This window comes from Anser brachyrhynchus, assembly GCF_964034855.1.
Source record: "Anser brachyrhynchus genome assembly, chromosome: 4".
Taxonomy (NCBI): Eukaryota; Metazoa; Chordata; class Aves; order Anseriformes; family Anatidae; genus Anser; species Anser brachyrhynchus.
The window spans coordinates 50669919-50684633 of record NC_137698.1 but is presented as its reverse complement, the minus strand read 5'-3'; the positions used below and the strand labels follow the sequence as shown (position 1 = coordinate 50684633).

General features: G+C 42.5%; 1 protein-coding gene across 1 annotated transcript in view; it reads right to left on the bottom strand.

Moving 5' to 3' along the window:
- Nucleotides 1-200: 200 nt before the first annotated feature.
- The window catches only part of KDR (kinase insert domain receptor), a 28066-nt gene continuing 13551 nt past the window's right edge, over nt 201-14715 (bottom strand). Inside the window, exons 17-30 of the mRNA XM_080588930.1 lie at nt 14336-14471; nt 13968-14072; nt 12615-12728; nt 11331-11419; nt 9590-9746; nt 8030-8130; nt 6564-6686; nt 6332-6443; nt 5838-5937; nt 5620-5725; nt 4354-4505; nt 2600-2696; nt 2399-2487; nt 201-1611 (exon numbers count right to left, since the gene is read on the bottom strand). Of these exons, the coding sequence (XP_080445056.1) occupies nt 1392-1611; nt 2399-2487; nt 2600-2696; nt 4354-4505; nt 5620-5725; nt 5838-5937; nt 6332-6443; nt 6564-6686; nt 8030-8130; nt 9590-9746; nt 11331-11419; nt 12615-12728; nt 13968-14072; nt 14336-14471 (1701 nt within the window). The 3' untranslated portion in view covers nt 201-1391. The remainder of the gene's footprint in view (nt 1612-2398; nt 2488-2599; nt 2697-4353; nt 4506-5619; nt 5726-5837; nt 5938-6331; nt 6444-6563; nt 6687-8029; nt 8131-9589; nt 9747-11330; nt 11420-12614; nt 12729-13967; nt 14073-14335; nt 14472-14715) is intronic.

Here is a 14715-nt window from a genome sequence, read left to right as displayed (position 1 = left end):
TGGTACTTGAAATAAGTAGCACTTGATAAGTTCCCCTGTCAATAGATAGAACATAAGAAAATACATGCAAGAAAAGATCTACTCATAGCCCTCACCTCTAAATTTCTGGACCCTTTTAATAAAATGCAGTTTTATCTATTAAAATATTGTGACCCTCGTAATGCTACAGAACACTGATACAAAATGTGAATAGTACAATATCCATTATATAATATATATTTATATTTTAATATATTACATTTATTTCTACATAGAGGGGCTATAAATACTGTATATGCCTTATATTCATGGTTCCCAGCATTTGACTTTATAGTAAGTACAAACAAACAAACAAAAAAAAAACCAAAAACCATTATAAAAATACAAAAAAGAACTCGGTAGAAATAGCTTTACATTTTAAAACCTTGTAGCCTGCATTGTGTCCATCAATGGAGCTCTGTGACTACAAGAGCACAGGTCAGAAGTCGTCCAACCATTAGTTACAATCTCACTCCTCGGAGAAGATCGGAGCTGCCATGAAACCAGTCACGGATTCCAAGACTACAGAAACCCCAGTCTCTGCTGGTTCAGACTTGGAATTTGTGAGTGAAAGACCCTGACCTACATCTGGGGAAGGGGGTGAGATGAGAAGGTAGGGTGCACTTAGGATGCCCCATCGGGACTACAGGACTGCCCAGGCCACCCTTGAAGGGGAGGCATGTCCCAGGCACCCACATCCCATCATTTGGCTCCCCCCCGCTAACCAGGCAAGTCTTCCCTACGGAGACACAGCTCACGAGGTCTGGTACAGCAACATTTTTTCTCTGCCAAGGACAGAGACCATCACCCCCCCCTATATTTAGCCCTGCCTATGTTTAGCCTCAGGCCATCAGCGAGTGCCAGAGCCTTGAGCTGGAGGTTCCTTTTTTTGTTTGTGGAGGTGCAGGCAAGGGGTAACTCTGAGAAACAAGAAGCCAGTGCCGTGCTGTTTCCTTCCTGGAGTCCAGCCGGGAGAAAAAAAAAGAAAAAAAAAAAGAGCAGGGCTGTGCCTTTATTTCGTACAACTAGAAACAGTTAAGCTGAATGTTATGCCGCTGCCTGTGTTGGGCAGATACTCAGCATGTCACAAGGGTCCCAAAGGCCACAATGCTGCCTCTGTCATCGGGTCGGCACTGCACCCACTCACCCCAGCCAGGGCTGAATGTCCTCGCCCACCAGCGTCTCTGGAGGAAAGCACCCCACAGCCCGGCACTGTGCCTCTTTGCTGCAAGGTGCTCCCGTGTCTTCTTCACGAAAAAATAAACGTCTTTTCCTAGTCTCGTGGATGTGGTCTCTGTACACATCAAACCCAAATACCGCCAGCCCAGGCAAGGAAGGCACATCACAGGGGACCTGGAGCCACTGGCTTCGCCCTAGAGCGGCGGGGGTGGCAGCGACGCGGCGCCGTCATACGGCAGCCCTTGCGCGCGGGAGAGGGCAGGAGAAGCCTCCTGGGTGCACAAGAGTTCAGTCTCCTCGCTGGAGTAGATGGTGGTGTCCATGTCGTCCGAGTGGTACCCGGACTGGTACCCGCTCGTCTGGTTGGAGGCTTCGGACATGACGGACTCGTTGCTCTTGCTGGGCACCAGCGTGCTGCAAAGAAAGCGAAGAGGAGCAGCTCAGAGAGAGCCACAGAGACTCGTCTGCTGGTGGCAGCTGCTTTCCATCACAGCACCACCAAAAGCAAAACGGTGCATTTGACAAAACTGGCTTTAAGCCCTTTTAAACATATGTTTCATTATAAGGACAGGCTTTTTTATACGCCCTAACTTCACTAATGAAAAAATATTTAATTTTATAACAGTGCAGGGAGATAGATTGTGACTGCAAATGAAACAGAGAGAAAATTTTGAGATTCTTTGTACAATTAATCCAAGGTGCAATTGTAACTGCTCTATACCTTTGTTTGCACAAAATAATTCCTCTGAGAAGCTCTCAGAGAGTATACGTGAGGTTTCAGCTAGATGAATGCCACTGTGTTTCCTGTGAACCGCACAATTAAAGCCCTGTACAATGCTCTGAAAATACACCCAGGTACATCCTGAAAACTCAAGAGTCAGCTTTAGAAAAAAAAAGAGCTCTTTGTCATTCCAGTTGTGTGCACTGGCTCAGTTCTTTCAATGGGTGGTTGATGCTTTTGCAGCTGATAAATACAAGTCCCTTCTGCAGTGCTGCCTGATGCTTACAGCAGCTGTGTTACCTCCCCTCTCTTGGTACCAGATGCAGATGACCAGACATACAATGCACAACTTTTCTTTGTGCTTTTAAACATATAGTAAGAAAAGCTTTTATGTTTCAAGAAAATTTACAAAGCTATCAGTGTTCTGAATTACTACAAGAAAAAGGTCATATTCAATCCTATTTGCAGCCTGAGCCTTACCTAAAGGGTATTTTCACTTCTTTGTCTCTCTCTTCCAGTGTCTTCAGCTCTTCAGATGCAAGAACCATCCCACTATCTGTTTGGTTTTCCTGTAAAGGTGTTAAAAATGCATTAAATGAAAAGGGTTAAAAAAGGAAAAAAAATACACTTATCAGTAAAAGAGGAAGACAAAAAAAGCAGACAAACAGCAGAGAAACTCACCTCCTGAACAACTTTTACAGTGGTTACCAATGGGACATCTTCGAACGTTTTCACACTCACAGGTCGGCTTTTTCTTTTGCTACCTTGTCGGTACTGACTGAAAAGAAAACAAAAACAAAAACAAAAACTTTGTGTCCACTATCCACAACTTGGCTGCAAACAGCACTATGATATCAGAATCCTTTTATCGCTCTACAGAGAAAATAATCTTTTTGTCAAAACATATTATGCAAACCTCAAAATATCCATTTATTGAAAAGGATGAGCCGCCTAGAAAGTGGCAAGTTTCTGACCTTCTGCTCCTGACAACCTTGATCTCTGAGCAAATTCTAAAAAACAGCTTTGAGAAAACAGCTCCTTTCCTCAATTATGCTGGAGGCCTTCACTTCCTGCAAGCTTTGCTCAGAAGTATAATAAACAGAGGAGCCCGGAGCAAAGGCATGTGTCTCTTTCTTTGGGCTGAACTTCAGAGACCCCTGGCTGGACCTAGGACAACAACAGCAGACTCTGCAGACTGCCGCCCTTAAGCCATGGGGATCACAACAGGCAGCACTACATCCCTCATGAAGGCTCTTCTCCAAAAGAAGCCCTCTGGTCAGGATGACATCCATGAAAAAAACAACTCCAAAAAAAACAACAACTGGAATTTCATGAAGGTACTAATACAGCAAACACAACAGCTACCCCCCAGCTTTCTCTCTTGGTGCATATGGAATGAAATGGATGTTGTCTCAGTTAAACAGGGCTAATTTATGTTCCTGACAGCTAATGAAGGAAAAGCCATGCTGGGCATTGTAGAGTTGGAAGAGAAGCCCACATACACCTGTGCAAAGCTGGAGGCAATTGAGGGCATCATCCATCCCCTTTCTCAGCTTTGAGCCTGGTTGTGCCAAGTCCTGCCAACCTCCTGTTGATTTTAATTTGTCTCATAAATCTAAATAATTTTTAATATTCTCTGTGTTTTCCCTGTGCTTGCTTCTCCTCCTCCAGCTTTGATTTAAAGACTGTAGTCATCAGCCTCTCCTCATAGCTACTACGTTTGTGGAGAGCAAGATACAGACTTTTGTGTCTTAAAAAATTATATTTTGGAGTGCCCCACTACTAAAACATGAGGCTGAGAGTTCATCTCTAGGACTGAAGCGTTCAGCTGAAGTGTGAAATGCCCTGTGCCTACCTAGTCTTTTCTAGAACCACATAGGGGATTCACCTCTTCTACGATACCCCACAGCATCTATCACTATAGGTCCACCACAGATACCCCAGCAGCACAACAGAAGCAAGCAGTGGACAGAACCCAGTGACAATTTACCTCACATTCCCCTTGGCTATCAATTCATGACCTGTGTACCAAAATTTCACGTTAGGAGGGGAAATGCCAGCGAGGCTACTTATTGACAGATCCATTACCATTAGTTTTTTTAGGGAGCTGCAATATAAGAGTGTGAGCACACATGAATTGGATCAGTACAACTTTGTATTTGTTCTGTTTCTTAAAAACTAACAATACTCTTGCGGTTTTTTTGAATGAGAACACCAAATCTTGAAAGGATAATGAAAAAAAAATCTAAAGGTCATCACTAGCATTTGGGAAGGTAAGAAAGCTGTTTTTGCCTACAGAAACTTTATTCTTATCCCTATGGAGGAGGTTAAATATGGACCAGAGCAGCTGAAGTCTCTTCCTTTCATTTTCCCTGCCCCCAGCATGAACAAAAACTGCCCAGAGGCCCCAGTAGGATGTCCACCATATAAAATACCTAATTCCTGCTGTGTTGTCATAATGGAATTTAGGATCACAGACTTCCTCTTCCTCCCTACAGGAAGCAGGTGAAGTTGGGAGAGAGAGACCCGAATCCTCTTCCATATTCAGCGATACTGACAAAGGAAGGACAACGTAGTCTTTACCATCCTGTAGAATGCAGTGAAAAAAAATACAAAAATGAAATAGGCTATAGAGATATACAGTTACACACACATACATGGAGAATGTATCAGTCCAGCAGAGATACCTGGTCTGTTTTCTTAAATTACAAGCATTATATCAGCTTTGCAGGAGCAGCTACATTAAAAAAAAGGAAACTTAAATAACCCCTGGCGAGTAGTTTAAGATTAAAAAATGGGAATTTTATATGACATACATTTATATGCCGTAATAAAATGTGTAAGCAGAGTCTTTTCTTGATGTCTTTGAAATAAAAAAAAATGTCATTTTTAGTAATTTTTGAATCCCGATAATGCAAAGTACATGAATCTGAGGAAAAAAAATAGACCTAAACTGAAAATGAGATTGAATTGGATTACAGGATATGAATCATAAAGACTAAGTTACATGTAAGAGGTAAATGAAAAAAAGGATGAAATGGAGATAGCAAAAAAGTAACTTTTATATAAATACTTCAGAATCTCACTTGATGTGAATAACAAGGATGATATTTTTAAAACTTTTCTCCACTTATTTAAATTTCTGCTCTTAGGCATGAAAATTGGATTATGCATCCTTCAGTACTGTGTATCTATTTGTAGTGCCATATGAAATCCTTTAGTAGACTCTAACTCTTCTCTATTTTTTTTTCATCTTTCTCTTTTGGGTTATGATATGACACACACATAATTAGCTATTAGTTACCAGACAGTAAATAATTTTTGTCTTTTGTAGTCACAGTACACTGTAGTTCATGACAGGAGTCTAAATCATTAGTAATCCTACTATACCAAGTTATGGGCAGATATATAAAAAAAAAGACTCTGTACATAAGGAACATAAGTCTATGGACTCTCTCTCCTTGGATATCTTCAGAAACTGCCTGGACATAGTCCTGTGCAGCCAGCTCTGGGTGCCCCTGCTTGAGCAGGGTCATTCTTCTCTGCCAGTTGTCCCAACTGCTTGTTGGGAGCAGTGGAAGAAGGAAAGGCTCTCCCATGGCTCCAGCAGTCAGTACTTATCCATGGTATTTCACGGTGGCTGGTGAGACAGATGAGGTTCAGTTAGTAGTTTTAGTAATCAGAGAATATATTTCATGTACCTGACGGACGTTGGCTTGCAGTAAATTCCCCAGGTGCTCCACGAGCTCTGAAAAAGTTGGTCTCTGCTTAGGATCTCCATGCCAGCAATCCAGCATTGTCTGGTACCTGGAAGGACAAGCCCATTAAAATACCAGCGTAAAGAACACAGAACCTATTGCTTGCTCAAGCACCTCTTGTTATTGTGGGGTAACTGTCAGCTGAAAGAATGTTTTCTTACATTTCTGGTGTTGTGTAGTCTGGTGCTCTCATTCTTGTTCCTTCTTTCAGTCTTCTGCAAAATTCCTCATCAATTTTCACTCCGGGGTATGGTGACGCGCCTAAAATGAGAGCAATGTTAATTTGAATGCATTAGACTCTTTAAATTCTGGAATTAATTTTCAAACATATAATCCACTACGGCCTGAGTTAATAAGGTAGTTCAGCATATTTGGATGTGCAAACAATTTATATTTATGATGGCAACAGCAACTGATTGACTAAATGAGGCACATAATCACATACTGAAATTGTATGAAGATGCATCTAAGTCCATGTTCCCACATTTGCATTTTTAAGGAAATTTGAGGGTTTCATATTGATGGAGAAAATAAACAGGCAATCTATGAGAAGTAAAAAAAATGCTGAAGAGAATCCAAGAACACTCTGACTGTTTTCTTCAACAGGCTCTGTTGTTTAAATTTTAAGAAGGTCAATAAAATTAAAGTGACTCACCTAATGAAAATATTTCCCACAGCAGAACTCCGAAGGACCACACATCACTCTGAATGGTATATACTCTATCAAAAATAGTTTCTGGTGCCATCCATTTTAGGGGTAGTCTGGCCTGAAAGCATTTTCATTAAAAAAATAAATAAATATCATGGCCCAGTAAAACACTGAGTTTCCACAAAGCCATTTAAGGTGAAAAACAGTATCTCTCTCAAATAGAGAATCTGAAACTTACATCTCCTTTCCTCACGTAATCCGGGTCTTTGTAGATATCTCGAGCCAAGCCAAAATCACAGATTTTGACCACGTTATTGTCTGACAAGAGGATATTACGAGCAGCCAGGTCCCTGTGGATGCACTGCAAAGAGAAGTAAACAACTTTATATGCTGCCTGTTGTCACAGCTCCGACCGCAGGGCTGATCTCTTTCACATATGTGCTCTCCTACCCTCAAAGGCCAGATAATTCTTTAAACCTTTCAAGAAAATGAAACCTCAGCATCCACAGTTACTGATTTTAAGTGCTTTTTTGATGGTCACAACTGATTTGGCTCAGGAATACTTGTGTTCCCAAATACAAACATGCATCTGTTTATCCACTATGCAGAAAGGGCCTTTGAAGTTAGCTAATTATTTATCCTAAGAAGCTGACACAAAACAGGTTCAGAACTGATTACCTTTAGATTTACTAAGGTTCACTAAAATCTGTATACTCCACTCTTGCTCTGAAAAACATACCAGACTGAAACGCCAATTTGATTCCAATACAAACTAATCCCGACTAGAGAGAGAAAAGTCCATGACTTTACCTATGCAGAATGACAGTTTAGCCAACAACCAAAGACTTCAAAACTCAAGCTTCCACAGCTCAAAGTAAAAAATCTAGGCTCTGAAAGTAGCTGCAGATTTGCTTCTAGTATGGATTAGAAATACAGATAGAGGAAAGACCTACTTTTACATATACACACCAACCAGGATGCATAAAAGCGGACACATTTTTTAGAAAAAGTTCTGATACCTGCCTTGCAGACCTAGCCTGCACTCTAGAGCAGTGTTATATTCTCCACTTCTATTTCCTTTTCCCATTTCTGAGTAATCTTGTTTCTATACCACTGCAGGGAATTCCTCATTCTCGCTGGCATTTACATCCTTTTAAACATGTACTATACATCCTCCTAAACATGTACTATATATATTTAGGATCAAACAACGGAGATGCACTTATAGAAGGTTAAAATGCAGGTGAGGTGCTATTAACAACCAGGACATTAATTGTTTGCTAAGACACTCTTTGAAGAGACAACATCCACAAAGTTTGGTAGATGATCATTGTCTCTCCTCACACAAGTTACAGGCAACTTCCTCAGAGCAAGCTCTTCTCTCTAGTGTAGCTCCGTTTACCAGGGATTTGTCCTTAATTCGTCATCCTCATACATCAGCTCCCCTCCTCCAACTACTTAATCATTATTCTATGAAGCGGTGACCCATAAACCTTATACAGATCACTAACATTTGTGTCAATAAACGCACGGGCTGTTTCGCTCTGTAATATTTATGATTCGGATATGTCTCAGGGCAAAAAAGAAAATGTTGCGGATGACTGCTAGTCCAAAGATGAACACGCTGTTTCCTTCCACAGACCTACAGCACTATTTCCTACAGTCAAATAAATAACATGCCACTCTTCCTGAGAAGTTCCTTACTTTGCGTGAAGCCAAGAACTCCATTCCTCTCGCCACCTGGAAGCTATAACAGATGAGGTCCTCCATGGTCAAAGGGTTCTTGCAAAGGTCTTCAGGACCAGCTGCAAAGAATCAGGCAACAGTCAGGCATGCCCTTTGTCACTGATTTTACCCATAACTGCTTCTTAGGTAAATGTCCATCTTAACCTCATGTCACAGTGAGCTGGAAGAGCAAAACAAGCCCTTTTTTTTGGCTGTATAATTGCACTAGCAATCCATTTTGCACCAAACTAGACCTGTGCAAAATACACTTTGAGATGATGGGTTTTACTCCAGGCTTCCTCACTGACTTGCAGAGTTCCCACCGGTGGAAAGATTTGTGAAACAATCCCAAAAGAAAAACAGCCAAAATCACAGCTCATGAGTTCCTAGGACAGGAAAGGCTTGCTGTGGTTTCAGCAGATGACTTTGGAAGCAGATTAGAAGGAGGTCACACCTAGTCCTTATGGGGGAAAAATATGCCATGGGGAGAAAATCTTGAGTTTGGCAAAAAGCCCTGCTAATTTTGGGTAGAAAAAGCCTAAGTTCATCTTCTAGTGACCTTGAGGAATAATGTACTCAAGTATCCAACAGATACCTCAGCATTTAGTTCCTACTGAATTATATGTCTCAAGTTCTGTGCACTGCTCTTGATTTTAAGAAATCTGCCACAAACTACAACTCTTCTGGCGCAAACCCTCATCTCGAGGCCTGCTTTAGGCCTACACACTTCAACAACATCCCAGGCTCAGAGGGTCAGCGGTTACACTGAAGAGGTCTGAAAAGGACCAAAATGGTGTAGAAATACCTCATAAAGCACATGCCTGATGTTACCTGTTAGATTCATTAATATACTGATAATTTTCTTTGCATTGCGTGATTCTCAGTATTAGTTGAGACAAAGGCAGCTAAGCTATGGCCTCCCTCTTGACCAGTCTGATCCCACCACTTGCTGAAATAAGTGCTCTCTGAAACACTTTGGCAACAGTGAGCACTTTGCACTGTGGCTGCCAAAGGAGGACATGGCAAATACATCAGTGAAACCTCTGCAAAGGATATGTATATTCAGGGGAGGCTTTGAATAAGAGGATAATTCAGGTTTCCTGTTCCTGACGGACCACCTGCACAGAAGGAAGGCAATCCAGCTTCTCTGTGAATAAGCAGTGAAGCAGCTGGTGTTTCACGATATTTAACTTCTGGGTAAACACTGAGGAAATTAGTTTAGCATTCTGGCAAACCCTCTCTATGCTACCTTTGGAAATTGTGCTCCTTGATTTTTCTTGAAGACCTTGGGATGTTAAATAGATGGTTCTCCAAAAGGCAGTGCACTAAAAGTGAACCCTTCTAGCCCAGATGTTATCTGGGATTGGGTGAGGAGTTTGGGATGCTGAACTACAGTGATCCATAGCTCAGCAACTTTGGTCATCCAGGAAATACTCTGCACACAGTTTGAAGAAGATTTGGAAATCACTCTGTCCCCCATGCCCCCATCAGCCTCCACCAACGACAGCCGCTCCAAAACCAGGAGAAGACATATCCTACCATCCTCCTCTTCCACGTCACTGAGGGACCGCTCCTCCACAAACCCAGAACTTGCTGAGCTCTGGCTGCTCGTGATGCTGTCTAAGCGTTGCTTTAGGTCCGTGGAGATGTCCCCAACGTAGTTCTCCTTCCCCTGCCGAAACCTGGCACTTTTAGTCTAGCAAAGGGAGGGGAGGTGGGAGAAATCAGAAACAGAAAGCGTGTCAGAAGCCTCTCCAGGAGGGGCAATGATGTTCCCCATGGTCCGCATCATGGGCACCACCTCACAGCACCATGACAGCCTGCTCCCGCAGCCTCGCAGCCACCCTCTACTGCCATCTATTCATGCTTCAGAAGAAATCAACACTGACAAGTGTCAGGCTTCTGCCTTTCTCAGCCTCGCACCAAGTCCCTGGTCCCTACCACCTGCAAAGCACGCATGGATGCTACCGAATCCCCTCTCATGCAGTCAAGCCTCTCCGTACTGCTATTGCTGTCCTGGATGACCAAAGGCTGTTCCACTAAGCCTCTACACCTTAGCCAAAACCCTAGCAGCGCTCAAAATCTGATTTATTTCCTTCTTCCCCAGAGCCACCAAATGCCCCTGGAGAGGATCCCAGCCCTTCAGACTTCCTCTACCACATTTTCATTTAATCCTTCTTCAGTTTAGTTACTTTGCTCCTGTGGCAACACTGTTTTTTTTCCATTGCTGATTCCCATCTCCAACGCTTGTATAAGCAAGGGTCAGCACCCTCATGAAACCCTGCCTCTTTCCTCAAGGCCTCTTAGATAGCTGTTTATCCTTTTTACCTCACAAAAGGATGCAGCGAGTTGCCTTTGCCAATATAAAATAGTAAACAATGACTCCAAGGATGAAGAAAAATAACCCCCTGGAGAACTGACAAACAGCTTAAAGAAGCTCTGATCTAAATACGGCAGCTGCAGGGAGGCTGAAGGACAGGTCTACCAATGCTGCAGAACACAGCTTAGAGGCTTTCTCTTGGCTGTGGGTAAAAAGGGGTAGGGCCCCAAGCATGCTGCTCAGTACTGGGTACCCACAGCCATGCCCTTCGGTCAGCATCTGATCCTCAGATGGATCCTGCAGCCCTATGCAGAAATCAGACCCTCTCGCAGAGGTGTTCAGAAATGGGCTTGGAAATGCCAACCTCCATCCTCCCCCTCCTTTCAAACCAGCATGCAAACACAATGTTGTGACAAGAGCCCTCCTTCATAAAGGACTTGGGAGGTGAAAACTTAATGAAAACTCGTGGGATACATCAATTATACAAAATAATTAACAGCGCAAAATATGGGTAGCCTGGTTCAGCAACGAGCCAAGGGCAAAGTGGAAAGGATAATCATGTGATAAAAGATATCTATGGGTATCTGCTGGACATAAACACAAAGCAGGGAGCGCAGTTATTTAAGGTGGTCTGGAGCTTAACTAAGAAAGGAAAAAATTCAGGCAGATAATCAGAAAAAACTTCCTGACAGATACGGCCAAGTGTAGAATAATCTGCCAAGGGAAATAGTGGAAGCCCAGTTCCTTTGCACATTTTAAGCTAACAATAACAAAATAACTACATTTCAGGGGCCAGGGGAAAGACTAGATGACCTCTGATGTCTTTGTCATCTCTCATTCCCATGAGAAGCACTGGACAGCCAGCGTCCCCAAGAACTGCCACTACACAAGAAACAGAAGAAGTGTGTGTGGAAAAATACACCATATCAACCGTTATACTGTTAGTCTTGACTCCTGTACCTTGTATGGGACAAATTCACTCCTCTTGCTCCGTAGGTAGGCTGACAGATTTCCAAATTTGCAATATTCCACAATCACCATGAGTGGGCCTGCATAACACACGAAGCACTTACTTAGAAAGATCATTTATACCTCACCTTATCTTGTGGCATGATCTGTGGTTAGAAAAACATGCATTCCAAAAATCATCCTACTACTTCTTCAGAGATTTAAGATATACTGGTAATAAAAAATATTGATTCCTCTTCTGTTGGAAAAGATAGGAAAAGAAAGCACATGCTTTTCAAAATCATAGACCTAATGTCATATGTGAAAATGTTATTTGTGTGTTTCTAACTAAAGTGCCAGTAATTGCCTATGCTAAGTGACTTTGTAAGGATGTAACATGCAACTTAATGAACTTTAGTACAATTAACCACTCATCTGCAATACAGTACACACACATCCATGCATTTTTGTCTAGGCAGCTTAAGTCCTAACAACTCAAATCAGGAATCTCAGCTTCAAACATCGATGCCTTAACGTACAATCAAAATGTGGTATTTCGTGCTCAAATTGCTTCATATAGGCATATATTACAATGATAAATTTCCATCCTAGGTTCCAGATATTGGCCATGTCTATTTTATTATTGAATAAACAAAGAAAGAAATATTTATGGATTATGTTTCATTCAACTCCTGCACTTCTGTCATGGAACTTTACTAATTAAATTCTGATCCCACAGTAAGCCAACAAGTCAGTTTCCCTGAAAAATTATTACTGAGTTACTTTACACTGTATTTCTTCCAAATTAGCGTTCAGTGCTGGATTTGTTAAATGAAACATCTGTCCCGAATTATAAAGTCAAAAAGGTTCATCCACCCAGAGCTGGACTCCAAATTGCAATCTCCCCTCCTACACACACACAGAGGCACCCACACCCCATGCAAAGTCAAAGAGGGAAGTTGCGCTGTAGCTGGTGACAAGAATAAGACCAACTTGTGACATCCCCTACTAGACTCAGACCCAAAGACCGTTACATGTGAGGTGTCTACTAGAGAAGTGAATTTGAGGTACTGATAAGCAAAGTGACAGAACAAGGGTGTTCAAGGGTTTACAATGGTGAATAAAGGGTGGAGTTGGATGTAGTACACAGGGCTTCTGAGCTCTTATCCTACCTCTGGACCTGCTCACTGTTATCAGTTACCAACACTCAGTTTTGAAACTCAACTTTCTAGGCATCAGAAATGGCAGAAATGGGGTTTTCATTAGTACCTTCCCACCTGCTGAAAAGTTACTCACCTCCTGGCTTTGTGCAGGCTCCAAGTAAATTGACAACATTGAGATGATGGCCAATATGAATGAGGATCTTCAGCTCTGACATCAGCGCTCTGTGCTCACTGTGGGTTGCACCCTCTGCAGAGATAAAGCAACACAGGTCAGGAGCATCACAGATAGAAAGGTTTTCCCCTCTCCTGTCTTCTCTTCCATTATTTTTCTAGCTCATCTAGTGAGAAGTCTTTTTGATTGGTAGCCCGCATCAGCTATGCTGCAGGACACCAATGAAAGCCAGACATGTGTATTACAAGGGTGGTTTTGCTCTGTTTTTAAACAAAGTTTGCCAAGGGCAGCACATCAGAACAGGGACACAAGCAATCTTTTTTCCTACAGACCTTTTGATCAGCTTGTACTCTGCCATTTGACCCTCCAAGCCAGCCCACTCTGACAACAAGAAGCATTGTCCCATAGCCTCTGCTGGGGTCCACACTAGGGTCCAATGGGTTCATAGACTTGGGGAGATAGGGTCAGGGTCAAATGTGACTGACCCTGTAGCTTCACCAAAATCTTTGGAGATGTGGCTGGTGTCTCCATCCTCCAGGGACAGAAGGGTAGGAGGAAAGAACTGAAGCAGTGAGGAGTGAGGTGTGGAAGAGGGAGCTCTCCACAGGCTGCCTGAGCACCGGCAAGCTGGAGGGACAAGATTTTTTAATTTTTATTGTCATAACTGCACACCCATCCCATTGCTATGAGTCTGCAATGAGTCTTGGCAGTATACAACAACCAGTGTTATGAACAGTTCCTGTGCTGTGCGACTGCTCACACTGTACTGTCAGAAATCCCCCAGCTTTTGCCACCCAGCTTTTCACCAATGGGGTACAGCCCCTGGCCACAGGGAGCCCTATTTTGCTGTCCCACCTAAGTCTTCTTTGTAGGTTTCTGAGAACCACTGCTTTGAACTCTCCTTGGCAAATATGAGGCAGTATAATGTGATTTTAAGTGAGGAGAAAGCTGCTCAAAACTACTACTTATTTTGGAGCATGTCTAAGACCCATTGTTTCAGCCCTACAGAGAGTTATCTTACCAGTTATCTTATCCAGCAAATATGGACATGTGCAAACTGCTTGCAAGTGCAAGTTTATCTTCTGAACATGGGTAAATCTATAAAGCAACGGCTACAAAACCACAGTGGCATTACTGCAATTATTGATAAGGTAAAGGTATGTACCTTTACACCAACTGTTAAGCTAAATTCTTATGTGTTGTTGGTACAAATGTTTTGATTGTCTTTTGTTCGTTTTTCTATCTACTGGTTGTGGGATTGGCAATATCCATATATTGAGCATTCAAGGTGAAGTTTTAACCATCTTTTTTTACCTTTAAGCATTTTGACCGCCACAGTTCTGCAGGTAGCGGTTTTGTCAATCCCAAAGGCATCAGCTTCTATGACCTGGCCAAAAGCTCCACGCCCGAGAGGTTTACCTTGAAGTGAGAAGATGAACAGACTCTGATTTATTTGCCTGGCACAGTGATCAAAAGATGCAGAATAAACAGCAACTGTAAACTGAATTTATATATCAGAAATTAACAGAGAGTTAATCATGGGGAAAGGCTGCATTATATCCTACATGACCCCAAAGCCCATCTAAGAGGTCCTGCATCAGAGCAGCCCCAGCACCAAGAAACACCTCCTGGTGCAGAGCAGGCTTTAGAATCATTACATGGCTCACGCAGGGAAGACGCACCTAGCTTCAGCCGGTCTCTGGGAAACTCCCACTTGCTGGCATCATACGGGAGCCGTTCGCAGTGCTCGTCTATGGGGACTTCATCGGGATCCATGATGATTGACAAGTAGCCAGTCTTCATGTCCCCTCCATTGGCCTGGAAAATGGCATTAGTTGTAGTTGCACAGTTTTCTTGCTGGAGATGTGCAAAATGACAGTTTCTCACTTTGTAGTGTTCTATTGTTTCCCAGAAATCCCTGGCTACCATTCCCCTACGCGATGTCATTGTGAGTGTGATCATCGTTAATTACTTGCACTTTTTTTTTTAATAAACAAAAACAGTTGAAACTTTTTTTTTTTCTCTTGTGGAGGCCTGTTCAATTAAAAACAAATTTCTGTGC